The 15684-nt window shown below is 39.9% G+C and overlaps 1 protein-coding gene across 3 annotated transcripts in view; it reads right to left on the bottom strand.

The window, feature by feature from the left end:
* Window positions 1-15684, bottom strand: part of ANO4 (anoctamin 4) — a 469407-nt gene that overhangs the window by 448308 nt on the left and 5415 nt on the right. For all 3 annotated transcript variants that reach the window (XM_059186643.1, XM_059186644.1, XM_059186645.1), the window contains exon 2: window positions 7022-7105. In XM_059186643.1, the coding sequence (XP_059042626.1) occupies window positions 7022-7105 (84 nt within the window). The remainder of the gene's footprint in view (window positions 1-7021; window positions 7106-15684) is intronic.

Below are 15684 nucleotides of genomic sequence, written 5' to 3'. Positions count from 1 at the left end.
TGGTTGTCTCTTCTGGGAGGCCTCCACTGACACCCCCAAGCTTTTTAAACCATTTGTGAAGGATAGCCCACTACAGAGTGCTGGTGTGTGGGTACTGGAGGTATTGGAAGAGAAAGTTCAAACTGGGGAGGGCAGGTTGAAGAATCAAGAAAGCCCAGAGGATGGGGCATCTGGGTGGCTCAGTGAGTTAAGCCTCTGCCTTTGGTTCAGGTCATGACTTTGGGGTCCTGGGATCCAGCCCTGCATTGGGCTCTCTGCTCAGCGGGAAGCCTGATTCCTCCTCTCTCTGCCTGCCTCTCTGCCTACTTGTGATCTCTCTCTCTGTCAAATAAATAAATAAAATCTTTAAAAAGAAGGAAAATAAAAGAAAGCCCAGAGGAGGTAACAAGGGAGGACATCTATGTAGATTCTACAGCCCAACCATGGTGTCTGGGGCCATCTTGAACAGGGTATGTGTCAAATAATCAATGCCTACACTTTACACCCAAGCATTTTATTCTTTCCATACATGGGTCCTTCATGAACTGAGCCTTCCTCAAGGTTCAAGGATGTTTTAGTCATCTTTGAAACTCCCTTCCAATGTCTATTTGGCTCTTTCCCTCTTTCCTCTTCTACCAGTCCCTAGCACAAAGCTAGACTTAGGAATGGCACTCAATGGATACCCACTGTTCACTGAGTTCCTCGATGCCAGCAGCAAGGAGATAATGCAAAAAGCTGTGAGGGAGAGGCTAGGGGAGTATTACTAAGGGACCACATTTAAGTGTTGGCAGCAGGAAAGGAAAAGAAGTCCAGAGAGATACATGATATTGACCAAAGAAAGAGCTTGGGGTAGTTCAGTCCCTCCCTGGCAAGATATCAGAGAAGACTTGTGACAAACGAAAACAGACTTCCTCATCCTAACTGTGGCAATCAGAAGGACTGGCTTGCAAGGGCTGAGGAAGGTTGAGTGTGTTTTTAGACATGAGGAGTTTGAGCCTTCATGGAAATATCCATGTGGAAACATCTGGCAGGTAGCTAGGAGAAAAATGGAAGTGGGATCAGGAGAACTGAGACCAGAGCCATAAATTTAGTAGTTACCCACATAGAAATCATAGGTGAGGCCTAGGAAAAAGTAACATCATTGTAATAAAATAATAAATTCACTAACTAATTTTTACTGGCATTGTGCTAAGGGACCTACCAGCAACACTTCATTTAACCTCACAATAACCCTGTCAGGCAGATACTACTAATATTCCCATTTGACAGATAAGGAAAATGAGGCCAGCGGACATTATAACTTCCTCAAAATCAATAGCTCTACAGAAGCAACAGTTAAGATTTAAGGCCAGGCTCGCTAAAGATGAACACGGGTGCCTAAGAGAGGAGGTGGCAAGAGGGATTCTGGGGCCTTGAAATGGGGCCTATCCCCCCCCCCCAATCCCAGCCCCACAAATCACTCTTAGATTATTTATTCCTTCCTCAACAACTTTAGACAAATCCCAATGGACAGAATGATCGTGGAAAGGAAGTGGTTACAAACATGAGAACTTGCCCACTGGATTGTTTGGACTCTTCTTGGTAGGTCACCTTCCTAAAAGGTGAGTTCTACTATGCAGAATGTAATGATGAAGGTGAGTGCATCTCTCGGGAGTGTGGGCTTTGGAGCCACTGAAGATAATCAAAGGGAACACGAATTCTCAATGTTTAGAACTGCAATGGAGCCAAAGCTGTAGAGGACTGAACTGAATGCTACAGACCCCAGGCCTGCCCTTATCATGTTTGTTAGACTACGTTTTTTTAAAAGATTTTATTTATTTTTTTTGACAGAGACAGAAAGCGAGAGAGGGAACACAAGCAGGGGGAGTGGAAGAGGGAAAACAGGCTTTCCGTGGAGCAGGAAGCCCAATGCAGGGCTTGATCCAGAATCCTGGGATTTCGACCCAAGCCGAAAGCCAGTGCCCAATGACTGAGCCACCCAGGTGCCCTGGACTAAATTTCTGACACAAATTTGTTGATTGTATGACTAACACTCTCCCACAGCTCACTGGACCATAGAAATGAAATTCCTGATTTCTCCATTTAACTTGACATTCCATTATGATTTGTTAAAAAACTTGAAGATGTAGTACCTTCTATTTACACTGGACAATCCTTTTACAAGAATATAGTTCGTTTATTAATAATAATATTCTATATACATATTCTACATATTATTTATTGTTATTTTATTATTTAATTGTTTTCCCTTGCTTGTCGCTTCATTCAGAACCTTACTTAAACCCCTCTTCTCTTTCCACATTCCCAAGCTTCTCTGGAGCCACTGTACAGAATAAAGCACAGAGCAAGAGTGTTATGTTTTAAAGTCCCAATAAAATCTGAATTCTCCACAATTTCAGATTTTACCATTTCTTTTATAAAAGAACTGACTTATAGTTACAGTTAATTTTTTTAAAGATTTTATTTATTTACTTGACAATGATCATAAGTAGGCAGAGAGGCAGAGAGAGAGAAGCAGGCTCGCCGCTGAGCAGAGAGCCTGATGCAGGGCTCGATCCCAGGACCCTGAGATCACGACCTGAGCCGAAGGCAGAGGCTTAACCCACTGAGTCACCCAGTTGCCCCTACAGTTAATTTTTGAAACATCATTCACATAGCTAGCAAGCCCTTTTTTTTTTTTTAGTTTCAAAAATTACCACATCATTTACTCCAGAAATGGAGTTCATTAGCAAATATTTTAATCCATGCTATTGATACAAATTAACTATAATCATATCTGTGTGATTATAATGGAATATAAATGGACCAGCCTAAATTTGCAATGAGGTCAAAGTATTTTGAGAGGATAACCAACCATCCAGGGGAACAGCTGGCATCCAAATGTCCAAGAAGCAAGTAACAGAAATGTCACATTAGTAGCCGACCCATCCTCCCTTACCTACCATCCTGTCCCCTGATGACGAGTGGGGTAGGAACAGGGGTCTCAGTTCCCTTGGAGTTCTATGTCAAAGTATCACCCAAAATCATGAGAAGTGGCATGTAAGGGACACTCAAAATGTAAGCTGTTTTGAAATGTTAATGTTAATATTAATGTTAATGTAAACTGAAAATGTTAATTAACTATGACATGTTTAAATCTCTCATACTTAGGTAGAGTGGGAGTTTACTATCAGAAAATAAGGAGTTATCCAGGAGTTTCATGGATATAGAGAAAGATTTCAGGAGTCTTTATATTCTGTTCCTTAGTTGTTTTTGTTATTGTTGTTGGTTCTTAATTGTTTTGTTATTGTTGTTTGGTTTAGCAATTCTTCTTTTGGTAGGACATAGGTTCCTATAAGGAACTATTAACAGGAAGTCCACAGGCATGCTATTTCTTACAATGGAATGGATGAGTAAGTACTCCATAACAGAAGGACTGAAATATAGGAGATGAAAGAGACCAAAAAGAGCTTTTAAAAAAAGAACTGCTTGGTGATCCACAGATCTGTCCTCCCTCTAGTAATTTGAGTATAAGGCCATTAATTATTTATTTTCTGGTTTTACTATAAATATTGCCCATGTGCTTTGTACTAGAAAGACTGTGGGTGGTGAGGGGCCCCTGGGTGACTCAGATGGTTAAGCATATGCCTTTGGCTCAGGTCATGATCCCAGTGTCCTGAGATCTAGCCCCATGTGGGGCTCCCTGCTGGGTGGGGAGTCTGCTTCTCTCTCCTTGCTTCTCCCTTTCCCTCTGCCTGCTGCTCCATCTGCCTGTGCGCACTCACACGCGCTCTCTCTCTCTCTCTCTGTCAAATAAATAAATAAATAAAATCTTTTTTAAAAAACTGTGGATAGTAGACATTGCCTGTTGCCTGCACAGAATCCATCCCTCTCCTTCCTCCCAACAGAGTTCTACTTTGGGAATTCAGCGTACCCCCCACTCAGCCAAAGCAATGAGGGCAACCTGACATCATCCCCATCCCTCCCCCCAACCACTCTGACCTGTCTCATCTTCCCTGCCAATGACTGGTTTAAGGGGGAGTCATGTGACCCAATCCTGCCCAATGAGATAGGAGCAGTGTCTGAGGGCTTCAGGAGAAAGTGTCAGCTCCTCAAATGAAAGGCTGAGGAAGCCACTAAAGCTCTTTTCCCTCTGATCATGTCTGGATGTAATTCCTGGAACCATAGCAGCCATCTGGCTGCCACACTAAGATAAATTCTCCCAGAAGGCAAAGAGGAGAAGGTCTTTCACAACATCATTGAGCAGCTTAATCAACCCATCCTGAGGACGGACCTGCCTCTGGTCTTCCTGTTATGTGAAATAAATTTCCTTATGATTTCAGCCACTTTGAGTTAGGGAACTGAAGAAACACTAAAGAGGCTTTCAGTTATGCTGTCATCTTCTGAGAAAACTGTCTGTCATACCCACCGCCCCTTCAGAGGTGACTGCATAGTACAGACCTACTGTTATTAGTTTCCCAGGGTTGTTAATGAAGTACCACAAACAGAGTGGAAAAAAAAAATTTATTCTCTCACAGCTTTGGAGCTAGAAGTCTGAAAAGATATCAGCAGGGCCGTGCTCTCTCTGAAGTCTCTAGGGGAGAACCTGTTCTATGGTTTTCTTGTAGCTTCTGACATTACTAGCCATCCTTGGTGTTCCTTGGCTTATACACATAACTCTCTGATCTCTGCCTCCACCATCACGTAATGTTTCCCTGTGTGTGTCTGTGCCTCTTCTTCCCTACTTGTAAGGACACCAGCCATATTGGATTAGAAGTCCACCCTAATGGAGTCTCTTCTTAACTTGATTACATCTACCAAGATCTCATTTCCAAATAAGGTCACATCCAGAGGTTAGGACTTCAACATATCTTTTCAGGGGACACAATTCAACCCATAATACCTTAACATAGTGACTGAAGCTGACTATGTGCACTAAAATGACATACAAGAAATATATATTTGGCCATTGAGACCATATTTTCCAGGTCTATTTGGTCTTCATCTACCGTTGCTGAAAATGTTTCAGAGCCATAAATGTGACATGGTTATTAACAAAAGTGGCTTTGGTGTCAGAACTGAACTGAAATCTCAGACACTCTGTTGGTGTCTGAAATTTTCTTAGTACTGCGGGGCCGGGGAGAACCTCCACACACACTGGACTTGAGTCTAGGAACCCAAAAAGGATCAAGAAAGGGCACTAGGCCTATAGCAAATAGCAAGAGTGTCATCCAGTGAGAGCTAGATTACCTAGGTTGAAATCCCCTCTACTCACTCCATGTACTGACTCTTATGATCTAACCCTCTTGCAAAAATTCAACTGACTTCTCTATGCAGAGAATTCCAGTATCTTCATCTCCTGCCCATTCTCTCCTGTGGGTCATTCTGAGGTGGGAGTCTCACAGGCACCTCAAGCCCAATGTATCTAACCTATAGCCATCAAGTCCTCTTCCTGATTGCTGTATTTCTAGGCATGGCTCAGACCCCCTGTCACCTGACTCAAACACACCTGTCTTTCCACTTATCCAGTCAATGACTAGTCCTGCCAGCTCTCCCACATCTGTCCCTCCAGACCTGCTCTTTATCCCACCTATCAAGTTCATTACTGTCTCATGTCAAGGATAAAGTCACAGCCACTTACTCTGTTATAACACCAGACCCCAACACACACACACGTGAAATCCATCAACAGAATCCCTTCTCTCATCCATGCATTCATCTTGTCACCCTTCTCCTCTGAACCTCCCACTAATTAACAAATGTCTTTAGGAATGTCATTGTAGGTATTTAGTATTTTCAAACCAGAGTCCATGAAGTCTCCACAAGAATTTTTTAATTGTTTTTGTTTTTCATTTTAAAGTTAATATAGCCAGTTAAAAATTAATAGATGCGTATTGTGGACCCAGTTCCACCATCTAATTTTAGGGCCTAGATTTTCTTCTCTGTTTCCAGCAAGTTGGCACTAACTGCTACACTCAATGAGAAAAGAAGAGAGATGGATATGTCAAGGAGCATTCATGCCAAAGGAAGATCCAATAACCTCAGCAGCAGCAAAGATTTCATAGTGGGCTGTGCAGAGAAAGCAAATGGCAGAGCAGAGATATCATGAATTAGCTGTAAAGCTGTACTAAACTCAAAGATCCCACATTGCTGCAGCCAATACCACGCTGCATTACAAGAAGTAATTGTACGTCAGCAAGATACCAATATTTATCATAGTAAATTAATGTGATAGATTTGTAATTTTTTGCTTGACAGTGTTTTAAGTTTTATTTAAATAAATAATTATTATAAATAATAAATATAATAAACAAATAATTATTTATTTAAATAAAACTTAAAACTCGATTTGATTTACATAGATATTTGTATGAATAAGGTGTTTATACTTAGTTTTATGTTTGAACATACTTAAGTATCATTATAATATAAATAATTTAAATCAATTTTAGGGGTTCATCGTTATTATTTCTTTTCACTGGAGTCCACATTACGGAGGTTTGAGAAACCATTATATAGTGTTTAAGAGCATGAACTTCAGTGTCAAACAAATCTGGATTGAAATCATGGATACATTCATTATTGCCTAGGTGGAAAAGATCATATTTCCTCATCTGTGAGATGGGAAAGTAACAGTGTCCTCCTCATAGAGCCCTGATGAAGCAAAATAATGCATGTTAATGGCCAACAGAAGCAGTAGATAAATATAAACCTTAAAAAGGAAGTCAATTTTAATATCAAGTATACATAATAAAACAGGTTATATACAAATTAAAAAGTTAAAGCAAATGATGAAATGTTTGGAAAACATAGAGGTTTCTTTGTTTTTGTTTTTGTTTTTGTTTTTCTGGCTCTCTGGACCACATTTCCTCCAAAAATACCTATGCAAAAGCAGTAAGAATCCACAAGAGGGTGCTCCAGCAAGGTGAACCAGGAGCACCTGCTCTGATTCTGAAAATACAGGCGCCTTTAGATTTTCTACTTACTTCTTCCTCAGCACCTCCACCCCACGCACTTCCAAGCAATAATAGTTTTTATAAAACAAAATGTCAAAATTGCTCACCTATGGTGATCTGGCTGACACAACTGTAGTAGCTGCCTGTCGTTGCAGAGGAAAGGTTATAACTCCCACTGCTCACATCTCTGTCTGTTAAGAAAATAAAAGAGAAGGTTGGTTATATCCTGGTAGACACCATGAACACAGTGTGAATATGTCATCTATTGGTAGATGAGCCAGCCCCCAGTTCTGGGCAGTCTCCTGCTCCTTCATTCATTCAATTCACTGATGCTTAGCTAGTGCTCAGCGCCAGGCATTTGGAACATTCAGCAAACAACCTAGACTGCCCCACACAGGCGATTTCAGTGGGGTGCCACTGTTACTATGATGGGGGTGAAAAGGGATGCTGGCAAAGGTGCAGGGACAGGTGAGAGAACCTCTGATCTAGTGAGGGTAGCAGGTAAGGCTTCAGGGAAGTGACATCTAAACTAAAACCTAGGGACGCCTTTAAGCATCTGCCCGGGGCTCAAGTCGTGATCCTGGGGTCCTGGGATCAATTCCTGCATTGGGGTTCCCTGCTTAGCTGGGAATCTGCTTCTCCCTCTCCCTCTGCTCCTCCCTCTGCTTGTGCACTCACTCTCTCTCTCGCTCGCTCTCATTCTATCTCTGGCAAATAAATAAAATCTTAAAAAAAAAATAAATAAATAAACTAAAACCTAAAGGTGAGTACTGCCTGACTAGGCCAAAGGGGGAGGAACTGAGGGAAAAGATCCAAACAGAGAGGCTTCCTCAAGAATGGAGGCTGAGGCCATAGGCAGCCTCCTGAGTTGGCAGCTGAGCACAGGAAGAGGAGAGATAAATAGCAGCTAGTCTATGACAGGTCTTATAAACCACATTAACCAGTGTGGATCTTGCCTAGATACAAGGATCCCATTTTCACTTTGGAAAGATCACTCTGTGACCTTATGGAGAATATACTGGAAGAAGCAAGATAAGAGGCAAAGAGTCTTCTTTCTGTGGCTGCTGCAATCATCCTGACCGGAAGTGAGGGTGACCGAGCCATGGGAGAAGGTCAGTGGGGACGAGAGACATAGAAACAATTCCCTTTGAGGCTAAAAGTACAACACACCACACTAAATTCTTCATGACTGTGAACAGAAAATGCTCCAGGCATTCGGGACAAAAGAAACCCAAAGGCTCCACTGACATAGCATCCCAGCATTTTCACCCACATCGCATCACGCATGAGGTAGAACAAGCAGGCATCAACCCTGCCCACCCCAACCCCAGTCTCTGATGGGAAGGCTGAGATGGCTCTGGCCCCCAGGGCCACACCACAGCATGAAGCAGAACAGATACCACATGGAGATCAGAACTACTTCAAACTGTTTAGGAAACACAGCAGGGCATAAATATGTGATTTTAAAATATCAAAGTAAATATAGATTTTCTAATATGAAACTCTATAGGTTAGAGACAAAGAGTCATTATACTAATGGTTACCAAACTGATATAAAGGAACTATTGGAATATTAAGTTATATAATATTAGGAAAACTTTTTTTTTTTTTTAAGATTTATTTATTTATTTATTTGACAGAGAGAAATCACAAGTAGGCAGAGAGGCAGGCAGAGAGAGAGAGAGGAGGAAGCAGGCTCCCTGCTGAGCAGAGAGCCCGATGCGGGACTCGATCCCAGGACCCTGAGATCATGACCTGAGCCGAAGGCAACGGCTTAACCACTGAGCCACCCAGGCACCCAATATTAGGAAAACTTTGAAACTCTGATCTATAAATGGTGAAAATTATCGGGCTAGGGGACATAATTATTAAGAATAAGTCAATCGCGGGGTGCCTGGGTGGCTCAGTGGGTTAAGCCTCTACCTTCAGCTCAGGTCATGATCTCAGGGTCCTGGGATTGAGCTCTGCATCGGGCTCTCTGCTCAGCGGGGAGCCTGCCTCCCGCCCCTCCCTCCGCCTGCCTCTCTGCCTACTTGTGATCTCTGTCAATTAAATAAATAAAATCTTAAAAAAAAAGAATAAGTCAATTGCACTCAAAGATACATTCTGAGAATCATATTTTAATGAGACCACGATGCAGACCAGTAGAGAAGATGGTATGGTACGTGAACACTCTTGGGAGGAAAGAACAGCGGATACGTGGACAGAAGGAAGGAAATGAGAGGCCCCTGCAGGGGTATCCCTATATACCTGTGGTTGGAGAGCAGTTGGGAAATATTAACAAAAGCAGATGGTGATCCAGAGGGCAGAGAAATGGTGGTGGCCCTCAGAAACTATGTCAAGGCCACAGTACATCCACAAACATGATGCTAGAAAATGTTTTGAACTATTTTTAATGTGGGAGACATAATTTCAGCAAGTTCATGTGGCCAACTCCTCCTCCAAGAAACATTCCCAAACCATCTGCACTCTCTAAGGTACTTCCTGAGCATGTCTGGGTACTCCCATATCCTCAGACACCCCTCGCCCCCACGCCAGCACTGAGCAGGAGAAATTGCACTGATTTACACAGATCTAAACTGTGGGCTTGTCAAGGGAATAGCCATGCACTATTCAGTTTGTGATTTCCATAATCTAGTGCTGTGCCTGCCATCAGTTGACTCTTCAGTACCTGCTTGTTGGTTGAAAGAAAGAGAAAAGGATGCATGAAATTTTTTAAATTTTTTAAATCCTTTAAAAGGATGCATGAATTTCCCTTTTCTGTTAGTGTAACTTCATTAGAGGAAGAACACTGGGCTGGGAGACAATAGGCCTATGTTTGAAGCCCATTTCTGCTACACAAGAACTCTTAGAATTTAGTCAAACTGTTAGCTGTTTCTACCTGAAAATGGTGACAATAATGCTTATCTCACTTCTTTTTTTGCTAGTGGTGGGGGAGTTGATACGATATGGTTAATAAAAAATAAATTGGCTACACAAATGCATAGTTAGCAAATAATTCAGTACACATTTGTGGAATCAGCTGAATCAACAAGATCCAGACCTAAAACGTATCTAACTGCTCTAAAGTTGTCATTCCTAATTTCTTTGTAAACCCTTTGCTAATGATCTGTCCTTAAAAGATTTTTGGAAGAGACAAGAACTGCCAGGGATAAGGTCAACAGCATCAAAGCTGATATATAAATAAGTACATATAAAGAGAAATTCGTAAGTCCAGAAGTGGCTATGCATGGGGAGAAAAGAAAAGAAATGAAGGAGAAAAGCATACTCAGAAATCAGCAATCAACAAAGAAGCAGGATGCTTGAATAAGGAATGAATGCTCAGGAAGAGGCCATAAATAAAACTTAATGGTAAAGCTACTGAAATTTGAATAAAAGCTGAATGGTAAAACTGGGGCATAATTTTGGTGGCAATAGTCTGAAAAGACTCAAAACACAAAAGTATAAAGACTGTGGTAGTTTCGGCACAAGTTATGGCATTCTGTGTAAAAAAATACTTCTCCCGTGTAGGAATTAAAATTAAAATGCTAAATTTTTGAAGGGAGTGTCTAAATATCATTTAATCCTTTAGGGATAATTGTAGTTAAGAAAAAAATCAGGTTAACTAGTGGGAAAATGTGAGACTATAATTGAGATTAATAAAACTTATGGGTTCTGGAATCAATATCTAAGTTAGACACCTGGTTCCAAACCTTGGGCACATTATTTCACCTCTATGTAGCTCTGTTTCCTTATATGTACGATGAGAATAATAAAGGCACTTACCTTGTAAGGCAGCACATAGAAAGTGTTCAATTAGTGTTAGCTATGATTTATTTTATACTTCAAAAAAGCAAGGATATCCATAAAACAGAATGTCATATAGTAAAGAAAAGAAATGAAGTAAAGCTACACAAAATATTATGGATAGATCCCACAAACACTGTTGAATGAAAGAAACCACCCCAAAACTCATGATCCTACTGATGAAAAATTTTAACAGTAAAACTAAATTATATCGTTTAGGGATGCACACATGGATGGTAATACAATAAAGAGAAGTAGCAAAATAATTAGGACAGAACTCAGCATGGTGGTTCTTTTTGGTGGACAAGAAGCTACTTTGATTTTGGAGGGGGGATGGGGAGGGGGGTAGGTTCTGCAGTACTGGAAATGTTCTGTATTTTGATTTAGGTAGTGATTACACAATATTTATTTTGTAAGTATTTGTTAAACTACAAACTTCTCTCCCCTCCTTTTTTATATGTGTTTTAACTCACAGTAATTGTTTTTAAGAAATAAAGAGGAAAAGAAATCATGACAGGGCAAACCAGTAATGAAAATTCTGAAAAAAAAAAAATCCAAGAAAAGGAGATGGTGGGGCGCCTGGGTGGCTCAGTGGGTTATGCAACTGCCTTTGGTTCAGGTCATGATCCCAGGGTCCTGGGATCGAGTCCTGCATGGCGCTCCTTGTTCAGCAGGGAGCCTGATTTTCCTCTGCCTTTCACCCTCCCTACTAGTGCGTGCACTCTCTGTATCTCTCTCTCTGACAAATAAATAAAATCTTAAGGAAAAAAAGAAAAGGAGATGGTGGTAGAATCAGATAATACCAGTTATTGAGAGCTTGGCTCTTTACCAAGCACTACGCTAAACACTGATTATTTAATTTACATCCATATTTCACTTAAGCTCCAAAACAACTCTTTGATTATTCCTCTACACAGATGAGGAACTAGAAGCTCACAAAATTAGGGAATGTGCACAGACTCATACTTCTGAGAAGTCATGAGGCTGGAATTAAAACCCAGGTTTGTCTAACACTAGACAAATATTTGAGAGCAGAGGGGAAGACAGGAGGAGGACAGACTAATATCACAAGCTGTGTTAGGAGGATTCTTCTGGTATCTGGTGCTATATCTTTGAGAGTCCTTTATCTGATGTGATAAGCACTGAGAGTCTACAGGGAACAAGGTGGACATCATCCTATATATTTCTCTTAACAGAAATTTTATGACAAAATTAACACTTTTTTGTCTCAAATTATTTTAGGCATACTCATTAACAGAACCCTCTTATAACAAAAGAAAACCTCACCCATTTCAACACTTAATGTATTTTACCTTCATCTTAACCACAGGGGGAAAAAGAAAGCACTACACCTACTTATGTCTTTCCACTGACTGCAGAATTCTAGGAAATACATAGGCAAACCTAAACAAAAACTTTCAGTGTAAAATGATCATTATGATGTCTAATTTGGGAGACTTAAAAACAAAGGATAGGAATCAAATACTAAATAATAATAGTACACAATCCAGAAGCTGGACCCTCAAAGGCAAAGGACTATTCAGGGGTGAGGTCAACATATTAAATTTAGAGTTAGTTAATGTGTAATGAGTAGGTATAAGATTTGTTAGGCATGATTTAAATGAAAGTAGAAGAGTAGTTATTGAAACAACAGAAATAAACTGCATTTCAAGCCAGGTGATTGTGTTAGAGGGAGAGACAGATAGATGGTAGGGAAAATTGAGAGAGAGGATTTAACAATAAATTTTTTTTTTCTTGAAAAGTTAACTTAGGAAAAGGAAATAAATTGGAATAAAGCACAAGAATAAAAATCAAGACAAATAAAATACAAAGTAAAATGGCAGAATTCATTCAAATATATTAGTAATCACAATACACGTAAATGGTCGATATTTGCTATTTAAGAGATTGTGAGAAAGATTTCTTTAAAAAAATCAAATGCTACTTATAAAAGAAATGTCTAAACCATAAGGACACAGAAATGTTAAAAGTAAAAAATATTTTAAAAATAGCAAGCAAATACTAACCAAAATAAAGCCAGAGTAGCTATGTTATTTTTAGATAAAAAAGGCTTTAAGGCAAAAATCATTGTTAAGAATACAAAGGGTCAATAAATAATGATAAAAGGTTCAAGGCTCAATGTTTCAGGAAGGTATGAAAAATATTACCTCTGTGTGCCCAAAATAAAATAACCTCAAAATACATGAAGCAAAAATTAATAGAACTACAGGAAGAAACTGACAAATTCACCATCATATGGAGAGACTTCAATACACAATAACTGGTTGAGCAAGCAAAAATTTAGTGAAAATAAGGAAAATGTGGGGTGCCTGGGTGGCTCAGTGGATTAAGCCTCTACCTTCAGCTCAGGTCGTGATCTCAGGGTCCTGTCCTGGAATCAAGCCCCACATCGGGCTCTCTGCTCACCAGGGAGCCTGATTCCCCTTCTCTCTCTGCTTGCCTCTCTGCCCACTTATGATTTCTGTCAAATAAATAAATAAAATCTCTTTTAAAAAGGAAAATTTAAGATTACACATCACTTGAGCATTTTATTAAAATCATCTTAAAAAAAATAAAGATCTTGATTTAGTAGGTCTTGGGTGGGCCTTTAATTTGGTATTTCTTCTCTTTTTCTTCCTTTAAGTTTTACTGAGATAAAATTGACAATTGTATTTTGAAAAGACTTTCAGCTAGTGCCAACGTTGCTGGTAGAGGGACTGCAGACAGGTATAGCCCCCCTCTGGAATCCACAAAGCCTGGGGAAATATCTCGCCAACAATTAAAGGAAGGGGATTTTTTAAAAAGGAAAGAAAATATTTTCACCAAACCCTTTAAATCATATCATAAATCTACTTATACATGTGAACAGATGAAACAAGAATTTACCAAAAAGAAAAATGATACATAACTACAAGCTCTACAAAAACAAACATTATACAATTCCTTTTGTAACTATCCACACTAGTGCACTGGAAATAATTTATAAAATACATATTCATTGTATAGCATGAGCTGCCTACTGCATCTTAATTTTTAAAGAATCACTTTATGTTGTTTGTAAAAGGCTCTAGAGAACCTACTAGTAGAATATATGTATGCGTATATATATATATAATATGTGTATGTATATATGCATGTATCTATTGCTCAGAAATATTGATGTGATCTATTCCACATTTGCTATATATTTTATAGGCTTACAGAAAAGTTAATATTCAAGACCCAGCCTTTCCTCCTAGCCATATAACCTGTATATCATCAGCTAACTTCCCTGGGCTTTAAATTCCTCCTTTACACTGTGACTGAAATTCATTCATTCAAAAAGTGTTGACTGCCCACCACATACAGTAGACAAGGCTGGCCCCCAGCAGGAACTGGTGTCTTGGGAGGTCTCACTAAGGTGCTGATGAATCAGTCAAAGTGCAGTAAGTGTGTTTCCACTCAACACAGCACTTCCTATAAACCTATACCAGATCCTAGACCAGATCTCTTTATTACTACAATAAAAGCAACACATAATGCTGTATATTAAATTGCTATAGGGCTTTCTTGTTTTCATAAATGTCTGCATTTGCTCTTTCATGTGATTTTGGCAATAGCACTAGGAGACAAGCAGGACAGGCACTAGTTGTAACAATATTGGTAGTAGCAGCCTCTGCATCGCCCAAGGGAACTGAGCTAGACCCAAACTCCTAGACGGCAGTGTCTTGTGCCATAGTGCCTAGCTCTGCCTAATGCATAGAAGGCACAATGAATGTTTGCCAAAGCCTTTAGTAAGCTTTCAAAAATTTTAATCACTGTTCCTGAATTTTAAACACTGTGCCTGATATTCATTATCTCAGCTTCCCTTTGATTCCACTCTCACAGTCTCCACAGCTACAAAAGCCCTGTCTTGAAGCCTAATTAGAGAAAATCCTTTCCTTTCCTTTCTTTCCCCCTTTACCTATTTGCTTCAGTGCTGACAATCCTACATTCTATTTCACTTTGCCAGGAGGTAAAGATCCATTTCTTATTAGTAAATGTAAGATTGAGGAAAACAAGTAGTTTTTGGTTTTCGTTTACCTCCAGAACCTACAACAGTGCCTGACACAGAGTGAGCACTCACAAAACATATTTTCAATTGTCTGTTCTAGAAACGTCCTTAGTAGCTGTGAACTACTTGTCTAGGACTATGTTCTAATAGAAGACTTCACATGACTGTTACAAAGAACATAGTGGCTTTTTATTTTTTTAAGATTTTATTTATTTATTTGACAGAGAGAGAGAGTGAGAGAGAGCACAAGCAGAAGGAGCAGCAGAGGGAGAGGGAAAAACAGGCTCCCCGCTGAGCAGAGAGCCCAACATGGGGCTCTATCCCAGGACCCCAGGATCATGATCTGAGCTAAAGGCAGACACTTAACTAACAGAGCCACCCAGAAACCCCAAGAACATAGTGTTTTGAAAGAAAAGATTAAAATGCTTCTTCACAGCATCAAAATAAAAATTTAATTTGATCTTATCCCAGAAAGAGACTTCTAAAATGTGGAGACTGAAGGCCAAAGAATAATGTGTACATGTTTTGCTGCAGCTTCTTAATCAAAAGGATCCTAATCAATGTTGACCATGAGTCTCTGCATTGCATAATAACAAGCATGCCAGGTGGTAGAAGGCAAAAATAAGAGGAGTCATCAAATACCTCCTTGGATTTATTTTGTAAATAAAGCATGAGTTCCAGTTAGTTAGCACACATCTGATTGTACCACATGGTGTCGATGCTTTTGGTCTTTTGCTTGTTCCTCTTTTCTGAAGGGTAAAAGTCCTTTTGCTTGTTAGTTGCATAGGAAAGTGAGGTTTTAAAAACTTGTATGTAGTGCACTGCCCCCCTGATAGAGTCCATTCAGTCAGTCAGACAGCCAAGGATTGATCTCCTATTATGCGTCAGGCACTGTGCAGGGCACAGTGCAGGATTACAAAGATACAAGATATGTTCCTTGTCCTTTGGGAT

The sequence above is a fragment of the Mustela lutreola genome, chromosome 8, assembly GCF_030435805.1.
Source record: "Mustela lutreola isolate mMusLut2 chromosome 8, mMusLut2.pri, whole genome shotgun sequence".
Taxonomy (NCBI): domain Eukaryota; kingdom Metazoa; phylum Chordata; class Mammalia; order Carnivora; family Mustelidae; genus Mustela; species Mustela lutreola.
Note: the sequence above shows the minus strand (reverse complement) of the source record. Positions and strands in the feature narration are given on the sequence as shown.